This window comes from Eptatretus burgeri, chromosome 12 (genome assembly GCF_056783735.1).
Source record: "Eptatretus burgeri isolate ZD-2024b chromosome 12, Ebu_testis_v1, whole genome shotgun sequence".
NCBI classification, from domain to species: domain Eukaryota; kingdom Metazoa; phylum Chordata; class Myxini; order Myxiniformes; family Myxinidae; genus Eptatretus; species Eptatretus burgeri.
Window position 1 is genome coordinate 28637266 of NC_140972.1, and position 20773 is coordinate 28658038.

At 43.5% G+C, this 20773-nt stretch overlaps 1 protein-coding gene and 1 long non-coding RNA gene across 5 annotated transcripts in view; one reads left to right on the forward strand and one right to left on the reverse strand.

Annotated features, from left to right (window-relative positions):
• Positions 1-1009: 1009 nt before the first annotated feature.
• Positions 1010-19470, forward strand: LOC147015327 (aldehyde dehydrogenase family 1 member B1, mitochondrial-like). 4 transcript variants are annotated; one of them, XM_085849996.1, is made up of 2 exons: positions 1010-1164; positions 17665-19470. In XM_085849996.1, exons 1-2 carry the CDS (start codon positions 1127-1129, stop codon positions 19217-19219), a joined length of 1593 nt encoding a protein of 530 aa, XP_085706122.1. In that variant the 5' UTR covers positions 1010-1126; the 3' UTR covers positions 19220-19470. The 4 variants fall into 4 exon arrangements, with proteins under 4 accessions (XP_085706122.1, XP_085706123.1, XP_085706124.1 ...); XM_085849997.1 differs by having other exon boundaries at positions 1149-1413; XM_085849998.1 differs by lacking the exon at positions 1010-1164 and adding an exon at positions 1823-2101.
• Positions 5404-20773, reverse strand: part of LOC147015328 (uncharacterized) — a 28086-nt gene continuing 12716 nt past the window's right edge. Inside the window, exon 2 of the long non-coding RNA XR_015050291.1 lies at positions 5404-10222. This is a non-coding gene — a long non-coding RNA (uncharacterized LOC147015328). The remainder of the gene's footprint in view (positions 10223-20773) is intronic.

The following is a 20773-nucleotide window of genomic DNA, read 5'->3' on the forward strand; positions in this document are numbered from 1 at the left end:
CATACCTCTCTTTCCCCTCTGTTTTTCTCCCTCCCCTCCCCCCATACCTCTCTTTCCCCTCTGTTTTGCTCCCCTCCCCCCATACCTCTCTTTCCCCTCTGTTTTTCTCCCCTCCCCCCATACCTTTCTTTCCCCTCTGTTTTTCTCCCCTCTCTGTTTCTCTCATACCTCTCTTTCACCTCTGTTTTTCTCCCCTCCCCTCCCCCTATACCTCTCTTTCCCCTGTTTTCCTCCCCTTTCCCCCCCCCCATACCTCTCTTTCCCTTCTGTTTTTCTCCCCTCCCCCTCCCCCCATACCTCTCTTTCCCTTCTGTTTTTCTCCCCTCCCCCTCCCCTATACCTCTCTTTCCCCTGTTTTTCTCCCCTCCCCTTCCCCCCCCATACCTCTCTTTCCCCTCTGTTTTTCTCCCCTCCCCTCCCCCTATACTTCTCTTTCCCCTGTTTTTCTCCCCTCCCCTTCCCCCCCCATACCTTTCTTTCCCCTCTGTTTTTCTCCCCACCCCTTAAGTATTCCTGTCATCAAAGTGACAAGTGGTATTTGCAAGTACGTAATAAATGGAAGGCCCCGATTCCTGATCTTTCCTTCAAACGATGTAATGAATAAGGTTTGCCTTAAACATTCTCTTCGTGCATATAACGGAATCTACTGAATTTCATTATGGACACGAACTTGGGAGAAAAAAAAAACCCTTTCAAGTCCAATGATCCACAGTACGAGTTGCATCAGATGTGACGAATGCAAATTGGGACACAGTGCGGAGAAGGAAGAAGTGGTCGACCTTCCTGGAGCCGGAATACAAGCTGAACGTGCGCGCGACTGACCGAGACTCGCCCGTCACGTGTTTTGAATGAGGAACGTGCACGATCGCGCCAAGCTGGGCGGGGCGTAAGTCGAATCTGAGTGATGGGCGTGGCGTAACTCAAAGCTGAATGAAAGGACGGGGCGTTGGGTTTTTTGGGGGGGATGACACGTTCAACAACCCGCCCCCCCCCCCACCTACGTCCTCGACCTCTAGCCTTTCGTCCACATCGCCTCCTCGCCTGTGGAAGCTCGTGGGAATGGGGGTAGTCGGATGAAGACTGAAGGAAGGCGTGGTTTAACGATGGGAGAAGGCGTGGTCTAACGATGGGAGAAGGCGGGGCTTATCGGCAGCTCAGATTCCTGTGAGTTGTTTTTTTTTCATCGGTTGTTGTCGCTCCATTTCCGGCGGGCAGCATCACCCCCGATTCGTTTCCCAATCAGACTGATCGTGGAGGACACTGCAGCGCATTCCCCGCTCTCTGCGTCGCGTTGGTTCGTACATTGTTGCGGAGTTACTCCCCCCTCACGGTTTATTGTCAGGCGTCACGTGGAATCTGGACCGACGAGCTCGCTCTGCGACCCGATTTGCTCCATCACCATCGAACGTGCAGGTGGGTCACTCGAACGTCGAGGTTATCCGTGCTGCGTTTCCATCGAGCTTGACGACCTGTCTCGACCGATGATTCGTTCCCTCAGCTTCCAACTGATGGTTGTTACATAATTCCTTGCGGGGTCAGAGACCTTTAAACTGATCGACCATCTGCGCAACGATCCAGTTTTCTTTTTCCTCAGTTTCGTGTAATGTCACAACGAAAACCACCATGTCGTCCCCCCCCCGTTGACCTTTGTGTGTATCTCCATGATTGATTCTGCGTTGCTGCTGCTCCTCGGGTGTAGTCACCTGATTTGTCGGTTGAATCATTGCTGGCATGGGATAACGGCGGCTGTGCCGATGATGCAGGCCCCCTGCAGGTTACGGCAGGAATTTGTGATTTGTTCCTGGTGCCGGCGATAGCTCGCCTCCTCTTCATCAGAAGCCACCGTGGGACGTTTATCATCCAGCGGCTAATGCTAGCACATGGGACACCCGGCTTAACGTGCTTTGCGATTCTTTGATTGAGGAGCTTTGATAGTTGGTGTTAAAAGTTAAGTTGTACTCAACGATGAAGATTACAGGATACTCGAGCCTGCAATCCCATACCCCGGGTGATGCATACAGGTGATACATACCTCAAGTGAACACCAATCGGACGGTTTGTAGCTGGGTTGGGAATCGAACCCAGGCGAGACGGCTCAAACGTAAGTGTGTGTGTTATCTGTGCACCATGATGTCAGGATGATCGGTATGATGATTGATTAGACAAACGGTTCCGTTAACTAGTTCTAGTGTAAATGGACCATTGTGCAGGTGCTGCAAATGGTTGAACATGTCCGTCTGGACATCGACGCCGAATCATCGACTTGTCCACACTGTTCGAGATTCAGTGACTCTGCTTCAACATTAAACGAACTCCACAAACTTTGACACCTTGTCATCCATCGCTGACAACCTGGATTTGTTTACTTTGGGGAATCTGTTGCTCTTCCGACCATGAACTTAATTTTTTTTTTCATATTTTCTTGGGGGGGGGGGGGATAAGTTTTGGATTTGGATACCATTGACAGGTGTGATTGCAGGTAAAGTGGCTAACATGATTGGGAATACTTGTTGGAGGAAAGGAAAAGTAGAGAGAACTTGTGAATGACGAGGAAAGTTGAGAGTATATCTTGTTTTCCATTCGGCTTGTGTTGATTGATGAAAGCAGCTGCGATGAATATTTGTATTTTCCAGCGATAAAAACAAATGAACATTCCAAACGAATGTCACATGTAAACAGTGTCTGGTGGTGCCAAGGGTGAAGAAATGCCACCCTGATGTAGGAATGCTTTGTGATGTTCGGTGGCGAGACTCTGTCGCATTATGGTTGCAGCGGCTGCTCTGAGTCTGGGAGGTCGGTGGGTCAAGTCGGACCAAAGTCTTCAAAAAAACAGTGTTAGGTGCTGTTTCCTTGCTTGACCATCAACATTTAAAGGATAAAGCACTGACAAACTCCATGGGTTTGGAAGATTTAGGATTTCTCTGTAATTGCCCCGCTGACTGGGGAGAGAAAAATGGTGTCATCAAGTTATCCTCTTCACGTTCTTTTACGGTGTCAAACCCCTCCATGTCGATACCCTCCTCCACATCTCCTACAAGCCCACATCCTTTCAACCCACCCCTCCAATGTGTCCCCCCTTCTTCAGCATTCCTCCACTTCATGTTCCCTGTTTCTGCATCACCCATAACCCCGCCGTCTCCAAGCTAACCCCCTCGTCCCGCCGTCTCCAAGCTAACCCCCTCGTCCCGCCGTCTCCAAGCTAACCCCCTCGTCCCGCCGTCTCCAAGCTAACCCCCTCGTCCCGCCGTCTCCAAGCTAACCCCCTCGTACCGCCGTCTCCAAGCTAACCCCCCTCGTAATTGATTGCGACTTCTGACCCAACCATGTATGTCAAGCATTTGTCATGCTTGATATGTGGTCTATGTTGACAATATGACATTATTGCAGTGACAGAAATAAAACCACGATTTGATTCTGTGTTTGAATATTTGAAGTTACAGTATAACATCATAATGTACTATGAAATCAATGTAACAGGGATTTTTTTGTTTGTTTAGGAGGTAATTATTAGATATGACACTATAATGACATCACACCTTGAAAAAGCAAAAGGATTTGCAAAAAAAAAAAAAAAAGTGATAAAACCATTGAAATCCTTTGCCACAAAAAACATCAAGATACTTAAAACCCAGTTTTGGCATTTAAACTTTGATACTTAAATTTGTTTAAAACACAATTAAGAAATAAATACTGTACATCATAAAACCTGATGGATCCGTTTAATTGAAAATTTGATTTCAACATTTAATTCCTTGAGCTTAAAAACGGTCTGAGTCACTTGGTCTTACCAAAGCTTATAATATTGAAATTTAACTTCTTTTTTTTTCTCCAAGGTAATTACCCGTCCATTGTGTAAAAATCCCATCATAAAGCCATCTCATTAACAAGCAGTCATGGTTTGGAACGAAAGTTTCTTACTGGACTTGCAACAGCACAATACGTAAACACCTCTCGGGTGTAACTCCATTTCCATCAACCGAAGATTTACAAAGTGATTCTTGTCAGTTGGATATTGTAATTCACCATTAGATGTATTGCTGCCAATGCAGGAATTTATGTCTTGCTATTATGTGAGCCTTACTCTTACAATAATAATAATAATGATGATTAATAAAAACATGACAGGAAAAAAAATCTGTTGGCTTTTTACCTCTGCCACCGGAGGTGAAGGAGGTTATGTTTTCACCCCTTTTCTCTCTGTTTGTTTGTTACTTACAAAATATAGATGGTCAAGTATATTGGTCAGATGATTTTTGTTAATCTGTCTCTGTCTGTCGCCTACCGGTCACAATTCTAAACCGATCTTCACGAAACTTCACCACATGGTAGAGACCGTAGGGTAGGTCCGAGACCGCCTTCCGAGTGGCCAGCACCACCGCACTCCCTCCACGAACCTCCAGAACGAGGCGAGAGGCCGGCTAGCTTCACCTACCGCCTGTTTGTGCTACAGCGGCTTGTTCCGGCCTCGCCTCGCCATGCCTTGTCTGCCTGCCTCTGCCTTAACCTCATGCCTGCTAGCCCTTGTGTCTTGCATTTGCCCCTGTATTCCATCCATCACCATGTGCGCCAGGATCTTCCGTCTTGCAAGGACTGCCCTGCAGGCAGCTACATCACGGGGACTGCATTGAGCAGCCTGTGCACCGTGTTTTGCTTGCGTCCATGTCCATCCAGTTAATCGCAGGGAGGAGCCTGGGACTGCATTGTGCAGCCGGCTGCCTCCCTGTACTTGTGTTTCTGCATCAATACATTCCGTTCACTTCAGGGAGGAGCCTGGGACTGCATTGGGTAGCCGGCTACCTCCCTGTGTTAGTGTTCACTGCTTCTTGTGTTCATTCCAAGGCGGAAGCCTGGGACTGCATTGGGCAGCCGGCTACCTTCTTATCCCTGCATAGGGAGCCAGAGACTGCATTTGGGCAGCCTGGCTACCCTCTTCAAATGGCATATGGCATGCTGGGTTGGGGTGAGTTGCCTCCAGCAGCTGAAGACATGAAAAAGGTTCTTTGACAGACAACGGGGCCTTTTGAACAGGCCCCGAAGACATCCGACCTCAGCTGCGGGGGCGCTCACCCTCACAAACTGAATAATATTTGCCATGCCCCTTTTTCCCACAGAGTCAATCAGGCTTGGGCCGTGGTTAGTGTAAATTTATAAGGTTAAGGATAAGTAAAATTGTACATGAGTTTTGCTCCCCCTGCATGTTTGTGGTAGTGCCAGCAATTTTAGATAAGTTGTCTGTACGACTGAGTTTGTTTAGTTCGTTACACAGCCCATAGGTTATTTGCTTTTGGGACACGGATACACCAAATGTCGCACTCAGGGATCCGAAGGTAAATCGTACTCGTAGTACAGTAGATTCAAGAAAAATCGTTCAGATTATGAAAAAAAAAAGTGTGAAAATTGGCATACATGTCCATTTTTATGTTCTTTCATATAAGAGCAGGACACACCTGATCAGAATACATTTACGGCCGCCATCTTGAATTTCAAAATGGCCATCCCCGAAAATAATATTTTACGATATCTCGGGCACCAAGAGACCTAGCAAAATGAATAAAGAGTCTAATCCAATGTTTTCACACACAAGGAATCCAATAAACAAACTTAAAATGCTCTATTGTCAGTCTTTCTGCTTTAAAATGACATATACACTGTCCCAAGTATAGTTCATCTGGTCTAGATACAGTTCTGACTTCAATCTGTCTGATTCCATGTTCCTGCACAATGGCAAGGTTCAGTGCACGGGAGAGATTCACAGAAACATTTGCATGGTGGTCTGCATGTCTTTTTGCAGCCGCACTTGATCAGCTCTGTGCAGGATTTGGCTGCCTCAGCAAGTGCTGTCCAGAAAGGTATCCACTGTTCAATGGCGTTCTTCGTCCATCCCCAGTCGCATGGTCTTGGTAACTGCTGCTTAAGGCCCAGTCACACCTTGACGTTTTAGCCAGCTTATGCCGATTTTTGGAAAATTTGTCTAAAACGCTGGTACACGTCGAATACGTTATGGGTAAGTTTTGATAACATTGAGAGTACGCTGAAAAACACTGCCATACGTCATTGTACGCTGGCTTTAAACATTGTACTTTTCGGTTGTCCTCAACTTTTCCATGCTTGAAATTTTAAGACTTATGCCAGCATATGACTTGCACGTTCCGCATAACGCTGGCCATTAGTTGTAAGCACGTCACGCGATCGTTGACACACGTCAACACACGTTACTTGTAAGTTACTCATAAGTCGAAACAGGTCGAGGTAATGTTTAGCATACCCGAAACTTATTTCTAACCTATGAGTTACGTGTTGTACTCACGTTACGCAATCGGTGACACACATCAACACACGTTACTTGTAAGGTGCTCATAAGTCGAAACACATCAAGGTAATGGTTGGCGTCAGTGTTCCAGACTTCCTGTTTTTTTTGTTTTTTTTAGTTTTTTTTTTTTTCTTTCTTCCTTCGGTATGATGGTGATTTTGACACTTCGATTTCTAGTGCGGTTATAATATAATTAATAGGCTGCCGCTCAACGATTTAAATCATATCCACACTGTACACTGAACACCGTCATACCGAAGAAAAAAAAAACCCGGGAGTCTGGAACACTGACGCCAACCATTACCTTGACGTGTTTCGACTTATGAGTAACTTACAAGTAACGTGTATCGATGTGTGTCAAAGATCGCATATCGTGCGTACAACTTATTCCCATCGCATGCGGAGCGTGTGTCATACGGCAAGTACGTCGTAAAATTTTCAACATGTTTAAAATTACAAGACGTATGATAGCGTACTTTAGCGTTCTATTCACGTATACCAAACTTACCCATACCGTATTCGACGTGCGCCAGCGTTTTAGACGCATTTTTCAGAGGTCCGCATATGCTGGCAAGATCGCCAAGGTGTGACTGCGATGTTGACACTTCCATTTCTGCGGAGGTTATGATTTGAATCGTTGTGCGGCAGCCTTTTCATAACCTACGCCACGTCATCGTCGGCGATGCGTGCAGCGCTATGCATAAGTTAGACTATCGTTGGGCATAGGTTGTGAAGGCCGACAACAGGTTCAGCATTCGTTGGTATAAGTTATCTATAACACAACGAAACGTTCTGTGTCCGTTACTAATACGTTATGCATAAGACCAAGTCGTTATGAATACGTCCAAATCTTTAAAAAAAAAAACATCAAAAGTTCAACGTTGGCCAGCGTTTTACATACATTTTAATACGTTGCCATTGCTGGCTAAAACGTCAAGGTGTGACTGGGCCTTTAGATATCAGCGCTTGGCTCCAGATGTGTCCTGCCTGGTATGTCGACCTCTTGATATGTTCCATGAGGGCTGCCTTTGTGGGGGGTAGGCGATCTATTTGTCTTCCTTTCGCGAACAGAAGCTTCCTTGCCTGATTCACCGTGGTGCATTCACTGGTTCTATCATAAAGACATATGACGAACCTTTCCAGTTGACGCACATTCTCATCTGAGACTGATGAAGGCTCTTGGGATAAACTCAAGAAATTGCCGTTATATCAGGGGAATTGGTCCAGGTGTCCCAAGCGGTTTTCTTCCCAATACCACTGAATGACGATGATGTGTCACAGCCAGTGAAGGCATGGAAGAACAGAAGAGCTTTGGCCTTATTTTCACCAAGACTGTTTGCAATCGTGTGAGCCGGTATTAACCTGTGGTGTTTCTTGACTCCATATGCAACCCATAGTTCGTCAAGGGATAAAGCGTGAAATATGGCAATTGCAAGGACAACAACATCAGTGTCGACTGACCTGATCAGGATTCTGTGATGGCATTTTTGTGCACAATGGAGAGCATGCAAGAATAACCTTGTATCGGCTTCTTCATGGTTGCATGGAGCTAGAGAAGATTCTATGTTGCACTCTTGGGAAGAGATGACATTGGTATCTTGTGTGCTACATAGCTCCTTCTCTTGTGTGGATAACTTAGCGACGCACTGTGACAGGCACTAAGTGGATTGCATCATCATTGTTGGAGCAAGCTATTTTAATCGCTTCTCCAATGTCGCAATTAAACATGAGGACCACATCTCTTCCTCGAGTTTGAGCTCTCATATCTGGGATTAAGCACAACAGACTCTCCTTCAATCGTGTTGTATTTACCTTTCCAGAAAAGTCTGGATCTTCTTCTCTTAATCTGGACTCGTAAAGTCGCCCCATATCTGACAATCTGAAGACTGGCAACGTTTCATCTTGGCGGAATTCTTCTATGTACGAAACTAGCTCACCAAGTATTAGACTTTCGTGCTTTGGGTGTGTCTTACATGCTGAGCATTATGTTTTCGCACACGGTTGGTGACGGAAGTCAGACATGATAGATGATACCTCGCATCTATGGCATGCATGTCACCTTCAGAGAGCTTTCCCAACAGTTTCCTATCTTGTAACACATGTGCATATGGACAAACTCGAATATCAATTTTGTCAGTCCTTGCGTCATGGAGATACTTATTTGTATCATCTTCTTCACAAAAGAAACAATTAGATGTCCTTGCCATTGAACCCATGCTGCGTCGCCTGGTCTTAACAGGACTTGACTCAAATTCCAGGTTTTCTTTTGACATCTTTTTCTGAGCACGTTGGAGCTTTTGTTTGTCAAACCTGTTTCTGCAGCTTTTGTACCATACTGCCTGGTTTGTTCTGAGTGTGGCTTCAATGCCATCTCCACTGTCCCACTTCACGATGTCAATATCCTCTGCTGAAGGCCCAGTCACACCTTGACGTTTTAGCCAGCAATGGCAACGTATCACAATGTATGTAAAACGCTGGCTTACGCTGAACTTTTGATGTTTTTTTTTTTTTTAAAGATTCGGACGTATTCATAACGAGTTGGTCGTATGTATAACATATTAGTGACGGACACAGAACGTTTCGTTGTCTTATAGATAACTTATACCAATGAATGCTTAGCCTGTTGTCGGCGTTCACAACCTATGCCCAACGATAGTCTAACTTATGCATAGCACGCTGCACGTATCGCCGACGATCACGTGGCGTAGCCTATTAAAAGGCTGCCGCACAATGATTCAAATCATAACCACCAGAGAAATGGAAGTGTCAACATCGCAGTCACACCTTGGCGATCTTGCCAGCATATGCCGACCTCTGAAAAATGCGTCTAAAACGCTGGTGCACGTCAAATACGGTATGGGTAAGTTTTGTATACGTGAATAGAACGGTAAAGTACGCCATCATACGTCGTAGTAAGTGGAGTACATCTTGAAATTTTAAACGTGTTAAAAATTTTATGACGTACTTGCCATATGCCTCAGATGTTCCGCATGCGATGGGAATAAGTTGTACGCACGATATGCGATCGTTGGCACACATCAACAAAAGTTACTTGTAAGTTACTCATAAGTCGAAACACGTCAAGGTAATGGTTAGCGTCAGTGTTCCAGACTCCCTGGTTTTTTTTTTTTTTTTCCTTCGGTATGCCGGTGATGACACTTCGATTTCAAGTGCAGTTATGATTTAAATCGTTGAGCGGCAGCTTATTAATTATATTATATTATAACCACACTAGAAATCGAAGTGTCAACATCACCGTCATACCGAAGAAGAAAAAACAAAACAGGGAGTCTGGAACACTGACGCTAAACATTACCTCGACGTGTTTACACTTATGATTAACTTACAAGTAACGTGTGTCAACGATCGCATAACGTGCCTACAACTTATGGCCAGCGTAGCGGAACTTGTGAGTCATACTCTGGCATAAGTCGTAAAATTTCAAGCATGCTAAAATTTGAGGACAACCGCAAAGTACAACGATGAAAGCCAGCGTACTACGATGTATGGCAGTGTTTTTCAGCGTGCTCTCAATGTTTCCAAAACTTATCCATAATGTATTCGACGTGTGCCAGCGTTTTAGACAAATTTTTCAAAAATCGGCATAAGCTGGCTAAAACGTCAAGGTGTGACTGGGCCTTTAGGCATCAATTTTATGAAACTCCAAAAATATTCTCAGCAAATAGTTTGTAGCCGCATTCTTTATCACTATCTCTATATGTAGGTATGCTGGGATTAACAAGCTTTTCTTCGGTGTCCTGTTGGCAAATTGCACACAATTTCCAGTCAATCAAGGCTGTTTTCTCTGGGCATTGTCTTTTAGAAGATGCACCTTCACCAGCATCGATTGCATTGCACTTTTTGGACATCGTTATAGCATGTCAGTGCAATGGTATCACCGTATCAAATGTCCTGAAAAAAAGGGGGGAGGGAAATGTTAGTCCACCACTATTACAATTTACAACATGTATTTCTGCTTATACATGCATACATCTCATTATTTTCAGACAGCAACTGATTTTTATTTCATCAATTGCAATACAGATCATATTCATGCATGTAAAGAGTGATAGTGATTGACCCACGCACAGGGACGTTCTCTGGAACGCATGGATCGACTGACAGCTGGAACGACCGTGGACCCTAGTTTCAGAGCGAATGACAGACAGACTCTTAGAATTATAACACCTTTCAAAACATTATAGCGAACGCAGTGAGCTTCATACTTAACGCGTGCACATGAGAGAATAGGAAACAACAACAACACGATACCCCTGGCAATTTGGAATCCGTGTCGTTGGCTATGACCCTTTTGCTTCCGGTTTTTTTTAAACACTATGCGGTGTATAAACACGATTGGGTTTTATGTCTATCTTGTGAATATTACTTAACGCGTGCACATGAGGGAATAGGAAACAACAACAACACAATACCATGGCAATTTGGAATCTGTGTCGTTGGCTATGACCCTTTTGCTTCCAGTTTTTTTTTGCTTCCGGTTTTTTTTGTCATGGGGAATGATGCATGCTGGAAGATAAAGGCATCGTCGAAGACATGAAAGACCCAAATATCAGACATGGTGTACATTTCCTCCACTGATTTTAATAAAGATATCTCCCGCATCATCAAAAAATAATTTTTAATCATGATTTACATTATTTGATCGCTGATCCCAAATCCAGGCGGAAGTAACCGGAAATTGCAGCATCGTCTGTTATGCACCTGACTGACCTCAGATCTGTCAAAATCATCAGCTGTGCAGCGCTTACATGTACCACGGTATCGTTGGCAAGTATACAGTTGTGAACAAGTTATAGGTAATGTAAGAAGAATTCTACGTTCGCTTCTAGGCTTTGCCTATTCCATATTATTGAAAATTAAATTGGATAAAGCCATTTCTACATGCTCATAGCATTTAGATATCAAACATCGAGCAAACACTTTTAAGTACAGTAGACTAGGCGTAAGTCGGCAGCGTGTAACTCGTCACTTCGCCTAAGTCGGCAGCGTCAAAAAGTCCCGAATTTATCTAATTTATCGACTTACAGACTTTGAATAAAGTCTGTAAGTTGTCATCTCTAAGTCGTCACTTCGTCTAAGTCGTCAGATGTTGTCCGTTCCTGCGTAATGCAAACTCAAGTAAATTATCACACGGAACTGCTACCTCGTGAGAAGCCCGAGTTCATGGAATCGTGATGCGCGGGCTATTTATAACTGTGCTGAGTTCAGCTCAGTCAGCGCGCCGTCCCACATGCATCAGAAGAGGTAGACAAGCTGCGCAATGCAGTCTCTGGCAAAGGAGTAAAGGATCGATCGAGCTTTGTGTTGAAGTCCGATCATGGTTTTATATTTGCTCGTTTTGTACATCACCACACTCACTATCAATTAGGTATTGAGTGGTAGTCATCACGATGACTGTGTCATGTAATTTGTCGATGGTATATGAGTTTTCATTCCATATGAAAACTCATTCTACATTCATTCCAATGAATGAATTCTAACAGCCGACGGTATATGAGTTGTCTTACAGTTGTTCATTATCTTTACTTTTGATAAAGTGATTAATGAATTCCATCTTTGCTTTATCACTTTCCAACTAACCAATGAACCCCCACCTATGCCCCGAGGATTGTGTTTCCCTTTTGGTACAATAGCCGGCTTAGAGATTGTTGCGCCCTCTCACACGTACGTGTCCAGGCCACGCACAACTTCATCCTTCACCCCACAGTCATCATGAATGTTCGCATACGCGCAAGTCGTCACTTTTTTCTCGGTCCCGATGGTGACGACTTGCGCCAAGTCTACTGTATTTAGTTGTTTATGAAAGGGTCTCATTTCGATTTTAAAGCAGAAAGACTGAAAATGGAGCATTATAAGTGTGTTTATTGGATTCCTTGTGTGTGAAAACGTTGGATTAGACTCTTTATTCAAGTGCTTAGGCCTCTTTGTGAACAAGATATCGTCAAAATAGTTTTCGGTGGTGGCCATTTTGAAATTCAAGATGGCGGCCGTAATTGTAGTCTGATCATGTGTGTCCTGCTCTTATATGAAAGAGCATATAAAAGTAGTCATGTGTACCAGTTTTCACATTTTGAACGATTCTGGTGAAATGTTGACTTGATCTACTGTACTATAGGGGAGAACTTGCACATGAAGGCACACGAAAATTTGACGACTCGGGACGAGTCTAAAAAGGGGAGGGGGTAGTGTTACGGTTGTGGAAATTCACAGAACACTAGTCAGGTTCCCCAGAGGTCAGTTATTTCGGTAAGTGTGTGTTCCAGGTTAGATTTCCCCACCGATGTATGTATAAAGGGAATTATTTGTGTGCAGGGCTGTGCATCTTTGAGTTAGCCGTTATTCTTTCTCTATCTTTTATTTTAACAATAAAACAATAACAACAACAACGACAACCCACGTCCGCGTTTGATGGCGATTTCTACCACGTCCGCGTGAAGCCGGTGATTTCAACCACGTCTGCGTGCAAGCATGACTTGCAAAACGGATCAGAGAGGCCTTACCCTCTGAAGAAGCTGGCCAATCGGAAGTGAGAGGGGCGGATCCAGCCTGAGTGAAGGTTCAAAGGTGAAAAGGGGGAGGGCGCTGATTTCGGGTGGCGAAGCCCACAGCGGCCCCTCCCCTTGGGGCTATAAAAAGCCGCGTTCGCTCGCCGAAACCGGCAGTTATTGGCTGGGTTGTAGAGCGGTTAGTTGAGAGCCGTTGGTGTAATGTCGTGGTAGAGGTGCGCTAACCAATTTGGCTAACCACAGTTGGAAAGACGCCGAGCCACCGGCAGGAGTTGAGCCGTTGAAGTTCGGAGTGGAAGGGTTGCCAGCAGGAAGCCGGGGTCGAGACCCGTTCGCTCCTCCAGCGCGTCGTCGGCTTGGCCAGGCCGCAGTGAAGGCCGGACGACCGAGAACCACCGTACAAGCTGCTCGTCAAGCCGCCCAAGCGACTGGTGCGTTCGCGACGCACCAGGCCGAACGGAGACACCAGGGGTCGCCGATAAAAAGGACCCATCGAGTCACCACGAGGGTGGCCAGGTAGCCGGCCCGGTCTCTCAGGGCCTGTTCCGGTCATCCCGGCCCTGAGTAGATTAAAGGCTCACGAGCCCGGTTCTTTCTTTCTTGGGTTTTGCATGAAAGTCTGTGGCGCCTTGTCCTTAAGTATAATAGTTATTAAGTGACTGTATGTACATTGCCTAATAGACATCGGCTGTAGGCTTTTGCTCGTGTCTTATCCCCTATTCCCCCGTTGACTGCTTATGTGCTGGGTGAAAATAAACACCATATTGTTTGAATGTCAACCCGCTTGTTGCGTCACTTTCTCCATTGACTGCCATGATGCGTTCGGGTCATTAGCTGGCTGATTACAAAGCCGATAAAATAATCTGGTCCGACAGGATCTGGCGAATTAAAACCGCTCGGCATTCGCATACGGAACGAGCCGCTTAAGCAGCTCTTTTTCGTGCAGGCCCCGTCGAGGTATAAACTCCCGGCATTTCTGTTTGCGCGAATAGGTATATCGATAATTCGGAGATTGACCCTGTAGTGCGTGGACAGAATAGTTGCCTGGTTTATGGTGTATTAAAAACACCCGTAGCTGGGTTTCGGCGTTTGTCCGGAAGCTACGACTAGATTGTCACGTTCGGTGGACCTGCGGCCTGGATTGAGCTGAAAAGGTCGTGCGCACACCGAACTGGTGGAAATCTATAACAATCTATATGTATGTATATATATATATATATATATATATATATATATATATATATATATATATATATATATATATATATATATATATATATATATATATATATATATATATATATATTTGTTTTAGCCCTATCCCTCAATGGTGAGGAATCGCTGAAAAAGTTATTGGATCCGAATTCGGATCTTCACCAAAATTGAATCAATGCTTCCTTGTCATTGTCACACACGCATCTTGTCCACAAAGTTTCATCTGATTCCGTCCATAACTTTTTGAGATGTCATGCACGCAGACAAACAGATGTTGTGAATAGCACATTTGTAAAATCCATAAAACAAATTTGGCCTTAAAAATAATTGGGCATTGTACTTGATCACCAAATATGCAAATCCTCTTGAAATGTCAAGTCGATCAGATGAAAATTGACAATTTTAGAAATTAGGCCTATATTAATCTATAATTTCGCCTTTGTTGACCTTTTGGCCTATGTTGACCTCAAAAATACTTGTTCGTTGAATTTGGTGACTATATGCAAATCCTCTTCAAATTTCATGTCAATGGGATGAAAATGGAAGGTTTTGGAAATCGTACCCAAGTTGTTGACCTTTGGCCACATTACCCTCAAAATAATTGGTGGTTGAATTCATTGATGTGATATGCAAACCCTGTACAAATTTCAACTCTATGTGATGATTTCAGAAATTCGACAAAGTTGTTGACCTTTGGCCTATGTTGACCTTTTCAGCTCAAAATCAATAGGCTTCTTATGATGAACGCTACCAGGTGGTGAACTTTCATGAAGATCGGTTTGAAATTGTGACCTGCAGTCAATTGACATACAAACAAACAAGAAAGATGTCGTGCATAGCACGATACTTGCGAAATCCATAAAACAAATTTGACCTCAAAAATAATTGGTGGTTGTATTCAGTGAGCTGATTTGAAAATCCTCTTCAAATTTGAAGTCAATCGGATGAAAATTGAGGATTTTAGAAATCCCACTTAAGTTGATGACCTTTTGGCTTACTGTATGTTAACCACAAAAATCATCGGTGGTTGAATTCAGTGACCAAAAATATAAATTCTCTTCAAATTTCAAGTCAATTGGATGAAAATTGAGGATTTTAGAAGCTTGACAAATTTTTTTTGACCTTTGGCATGTGTTGACTTTTGACCTTTTGACCTCAAACAAAAGGTAACTTATGACGAACTTTACCATGTAGTGAAGTTTCGTGAAGATCTGTTTAAAATTGTGAACCTTTAGGCGATAAACATAAAAACAAGAAAAAGACACGGTGCAGAGCACGCTACTTGCAAAATCCACCCTCCTTTCAAAAGATTGCCATGGATACATCAAATTGTCCATTTAATTAAGATTAAAATTGACAATCTTAAAGTTCAGGTCATTCGGGTGAAAATTGATTATTTTCAGATTGAAATTGATGATTTTAGAAGTTTGACCTTGAGTCTCAAGTATGTGCAGGAATATTATTTGTATCGCTGGAAACAAGAAAATGTTCATTATTACCTCTGCCACTCAAGGTGGACGGAGGTTGTGTTTTCACCTGTGTTTGTCTGTCCATCTGTTTGTTTGTGAGCAGGATGTCTCAAAAAGTTGTGGACGGATTCGGACGAAACTTGGCGGTCAGGTTGGGTGGGTGACAAGGATGAATTTATTCGACTAGCAGAGTACCCAACCCTCTGGGCGATCTTGTTCCAAGCATGTAACACGTTCTTCTGACGCATACCTTTATTTAGGTATGTGTGTGTAGGCAACTCTACCTGGTGTTGGCTTAATTGCTAGAGTGGTGGGCTTGGGATCTGAGGGTCCTGAGTTCAAATCCCACTCCCAGGTGGGATTTGAATTAATACCAGGTGGGGTTGACTCTGCCTGTCATCCTTCCGAGGTCATCAAAATTTGTGCCAGCTTACTGGTATCTTGTGTCGGAGTGGCGACCCGTTCAGGATTGTGTCAAATAGCCAAGGAGACTGTTTATGCAGCACCAACAGTCTGCAGAGTATGGTCCCAATGGATGGATGATTAGGCAACTGACAGTTAACCCAGGTTACATGCATGAAGCAAAAACATACCAACTGCTTATAACTCAAAACACCTCACTGCACTGGAAAACGTGGGGATAGGAATACTGTTCTGTAAATGGAGACATGTAATACCCTCCTCCACCTGGAGGCGGCACTACACGATACACATTTACATGGAGAATTTGCGTCCCCTCTCCTTCACCCTCTCAAAACCACCGGCAAAGATAGAAACATTCCTATACACCAATTGGGGTCAAGTCTGGATGTAATTGGCCCAAAAATGTAGGAGTATCACAACAAACACTGGTCCATGAATTACAGTGAGGATTTTGGTGAAGATCTGGATCCAGATATTACTTTTTTAAAGTGAATCTTCATCATTGAGATAGGGGTCAAAAACGATATATATATATATATATATATATATATATATATATATATATATATATATATATATATATATATATATATATATATATATATATATATATATATATATATCATGAAAGTTGTGGACGGGTTATGACAAAACCTCGTGGATAAGTTGGGTGGGTGACGAGAACAAGCCGATAATTATATATCGGTTCAGGTCCGGATGCAGATTTGTCCTCTCGGGATGCAAAACGTAAATTGTTCAGCCTGGTGGAGGTATGCACTCTACTGAGTGAAGTTCCAGTTCCACTATTTAATTCGTTCTCCCTTCCTCAAAGTTTGAGTTCTGTCTTTCAATCACAAAGGCATGTGCTCAGCAAAACAAAGCATAAGGACATATATGGGACTTGGAGTCTTGTCTTGTGAATTGCTTATGAATTATGAATTGGAGTCTTGTCTTTCTTTACATTGTAATCATTTATTGAAAACTTAACCAATTTCTACCTGCTCAGTGATAAATGCCAATCTTACCTTCACTCTTGTATTCCAGTTGTTTTAATGTTTGTTGGCAATGCATAATTTAATTTGAACAACAATGGCAAACATTTCCCTCCCCCCCCCCCAAAAATGCAGATTTGTGCATTGTCGTCTTTAAGAATGCTAACGGGTGAAATTCAGTTACACGTCCTTACTAGAATAACTGCTAACTGTCGTTCTTCCCCAGCGTAGAACTTTCCAACACTGTTGGCATCTTGGTCACATGAATCAGATTTGCCAATCTGCAACCACAGATTATTATTTCCCAACAAAACAGGGCTGCCAAGCCACATTGCTGGTTGGAGACAGACAGACAGACACAGACAGACATGTCTTGTGTTGTTAGAATGAAAATGAGTAATTATTGACACCCTCATATTAAACAAGACATTGGATGACTTCTATTCTGAAATTGTCATTATTTCGGTTCAATTTACGAGGATGCAGGTTAATTTAATTTTCTTGATGCTTGGTATGGAATTGGGACTTTATATATTCGGTTTGGTAGTTTGTACACACAGGTTCTCCTTCCTTCCTTATTAATAACATACATCATGATGAAACTGCAAGAGTTTTATGTTTTATATATATTGCATATTAAACAGAGTTGTGTCCTTTTTTGTATGTAAATAATATTGATCAATGTACTTACCTTGGATTTTTGTTTCCTTGTGTCCCCATGTTTATAGGATGCAGCGGCTTGGATTTGCTTCAGTTTACCGGCTTACCAGGTCTTGCATAGTTGCTTCCAACTGCAGCACAACTACAGCAACACATCCCACTCCCATCCTGCAGCCTGAGGTCCAGCATACGAAGATATTTATCAACAATGATTGGTACGACGCTGTTAGTGGTAAGGGGTTTCCAACCACCAACCCAACAACGGGGCAAGTCATTGCACAAGTAGCTGAGGGTGCACGTGCTGACGTAGATATTGCAGTCCGCGCTGCTCGTGAGGCCTTCTCTCAGGGCTCTCCATGGTGCCGGATGAATGCAAGTGAGCGAGGACTGCTACTGCGTCGTTTTGCAGATCTTTTGTATCGCGATCGAGTCTATCTCGCTTCATTAGAGACGCTAGACAATGGCAAGCCTTACATTAATGCACTGAATGATGTGGATTTTGCAATCCAGCTTTACCAGTACTTTGCTGGCTGGTCAGACAAGGTTTGTGGTCAAACCATCCCAGTTGATGGAGATTTCATGTCTTTCACTAAAATTGAGCCAGTTGGAGTTTGTGGCTTGATCATCCCTTGGAACTTCCCCTTGGTGATGCAAGCCTTGAAACTTGCACCAGCTTTAGCCATGGGAAACACAGTAGTCCTCAAACCGGCAGAGCAAACGCCATTGACGGCTCTCTATGTGGCAAGCCTGGTGCAGGAGGCCGAGTTTCCTCCTGGAGTCGTGAATGTTGTGCCTGGATTTGGTGTGACTGCAGGAGCTGCTGTTGCTGAACATATGGATGTGGATAAAGTGTCCTTCACAGGCTCTACGGAGGTGGGCCGGCTCATCCAACAGGCAGCTGGTCGGAGCAACCTAAAGCGGGTTACATTGGAGCTCGGTGGAAAGAGCCCGTGCATCGTTCTACCTGATGCAGATCTAGATTTTAGTGTACAGCTGGCTCATGATGCATTGTTTTTCAATATGGGGCAGGTCTGTTCGGCTGGCTCACGCACGTTTGTGCAGGAACCGGTGTACGACGAGTTTGTGGAGAAAAGTGTGGAGTTGGCAAACAAACGTAAAGTCGGAGACCCATTTAATTTGGCCACACAACAAGGTCCACAAGTGGATTTGGACCAATTCAACAAGGTGATGTCAAACATCAAGTTAGGGTGTAAGCAGGGAGCAAAGCTACTATGTGGAGGAAAACGATTTGGGGAGATTGGCTACTTCATCCAACCCACTGTATTTGCTGATGTGACTGATGATATGACCATTGCACGGGATGAGATATTTGGACCTGTGCAGAGCATCATACCTTTTAAAACTCTGAATGATGTCATCAAGCGAGCGAATGACAGCCGTTATGGCCTGGCAGGTGCCGTGTTGACCAACGACCTGAACAAGGCTCTGCAGGTTGCCCATGGGTTGAGGGTTGGTACAGTTTGGGTCAATTGTTTCAATCAGCACAAAGTTGCTTCCCCATTTGGGGGCTACAAGGAATCGGGCTTTGGCCGAGATTTAGGCGAATGTGCATTGCAAGCTTATACTGAAGTGAAATCGGTCACCATAAAAGTATCCCCTTAATCTCTGCCTATACCTCTTTGTTGCCTCTTGGTCAGTCGAGTCGAAACGATGAAGCCAAGTAGCTTCCTTGTATGGGTATTGTAGTGTTTCCTTTTCAACAATGATAATACTCGTATATGACCTCCCACCATCACTGCTAAGGATTTATTACTGATTCTTCTTTTATTTTTTTTTTGTTGTTTTTTTATAACTGCTTTCTTGTATCATTAATGAAACCCGCACTGAGTGTGAAATAAAACTTACTTTCAAAATGTTTTGTGTGTATGTCATCACATAGGCATGGTGTCAATGGGATTTAGCGTATACTAGTTGGCTCTGCTGAGGGTGGGTACCTGGTGCTGCCCAAATAGGTGAGCTTTTCAGGATGTGTTGGATATTCAAAAGCTATGGAGTTTTTATGCCTCCGGTGACGAAGTCGCCGCTGGCATTATTTTTTTCGGGTTGTCTGTCCATACGTACGTCCATGCAAATTTTTTGTTTTCTCTGCAACCGCTTATCCGATTGACACATTTTCACCATCGATGCGACATCTCGTGCAGAATTTTTGAAATGATTTCTACAACATAGGTCACGTAGGGGTGGCAACTATGTTGGAAAAACCGAAAAAACTTTGGACCTCTATCTCCTAAACTGCAACATGGGAAAAAATTGAAACTTGGGATCTGGCAACTACTCTGCATGGGGAATAAGGGTGATTTGATTATGATATCGGTGAAGTGGTATCCCGGTCAAAATTCAACATGTATCATGCTACATTTGATCAGTATGAAAATTTTGTGAGGTTCATCTTAGGGATAGATTGGTCAACAAAATTTTTTTTTTATGACTTCATCGGTCATGTGGTTTGACAGCCATATTTATATTAAAACAAGCCGGTAGGCGACAAGGGTGGTCGCTGGACTAAGGCGAATTTGAAATATGTAGATAAGAGAACACATCAGATGGCATTTTTGCCGTTCGTTGTTCCATATAGGAACATGACGAGCAACTGTCCATTCATCATTTGTGTTCGATTCCCTAACCCGATGTTAGGGAATCCCATCGCGAATGTTGGGGTGAAAGCATCTAGTAATATAATTGCATACTAGTCATACAGTTTTTGACGGATCGGGCTGAAATTTTTTGACAGAGGTTGATTATAGTGCGCATAAAAGCGCGGAAGCCGATTTTTTTTTATTTATTTATTTATTTATTTTTTTTTCCGAAAAATATATATATATAAATATTTTTCGGATTTTTACAAAAAATTCAAAGTACCGTTGCTAGGCAACGGTGGCGTCCATAACAACGGTGCTCAAAAGCATACAACTAGATCCTGGTATGAACCTACCAGTCAAGTTTCATCAAAAGCGATTGACTCCTCTGGCCTCCAGAGCTGTCCATTACATACAAATAAACAGACAGACAGACGGAAAACCTGAGACGAAGGGTAGTCTAGCGACCACCCAAAAACAGGAAGAAAACTCTTCTTAAGAACTGCTTTAAAGGTCGAAGTGAAACTGCATGTAAATGATCGACTGACCATGTTGAATAAAGTTTAATGATGACATCAAA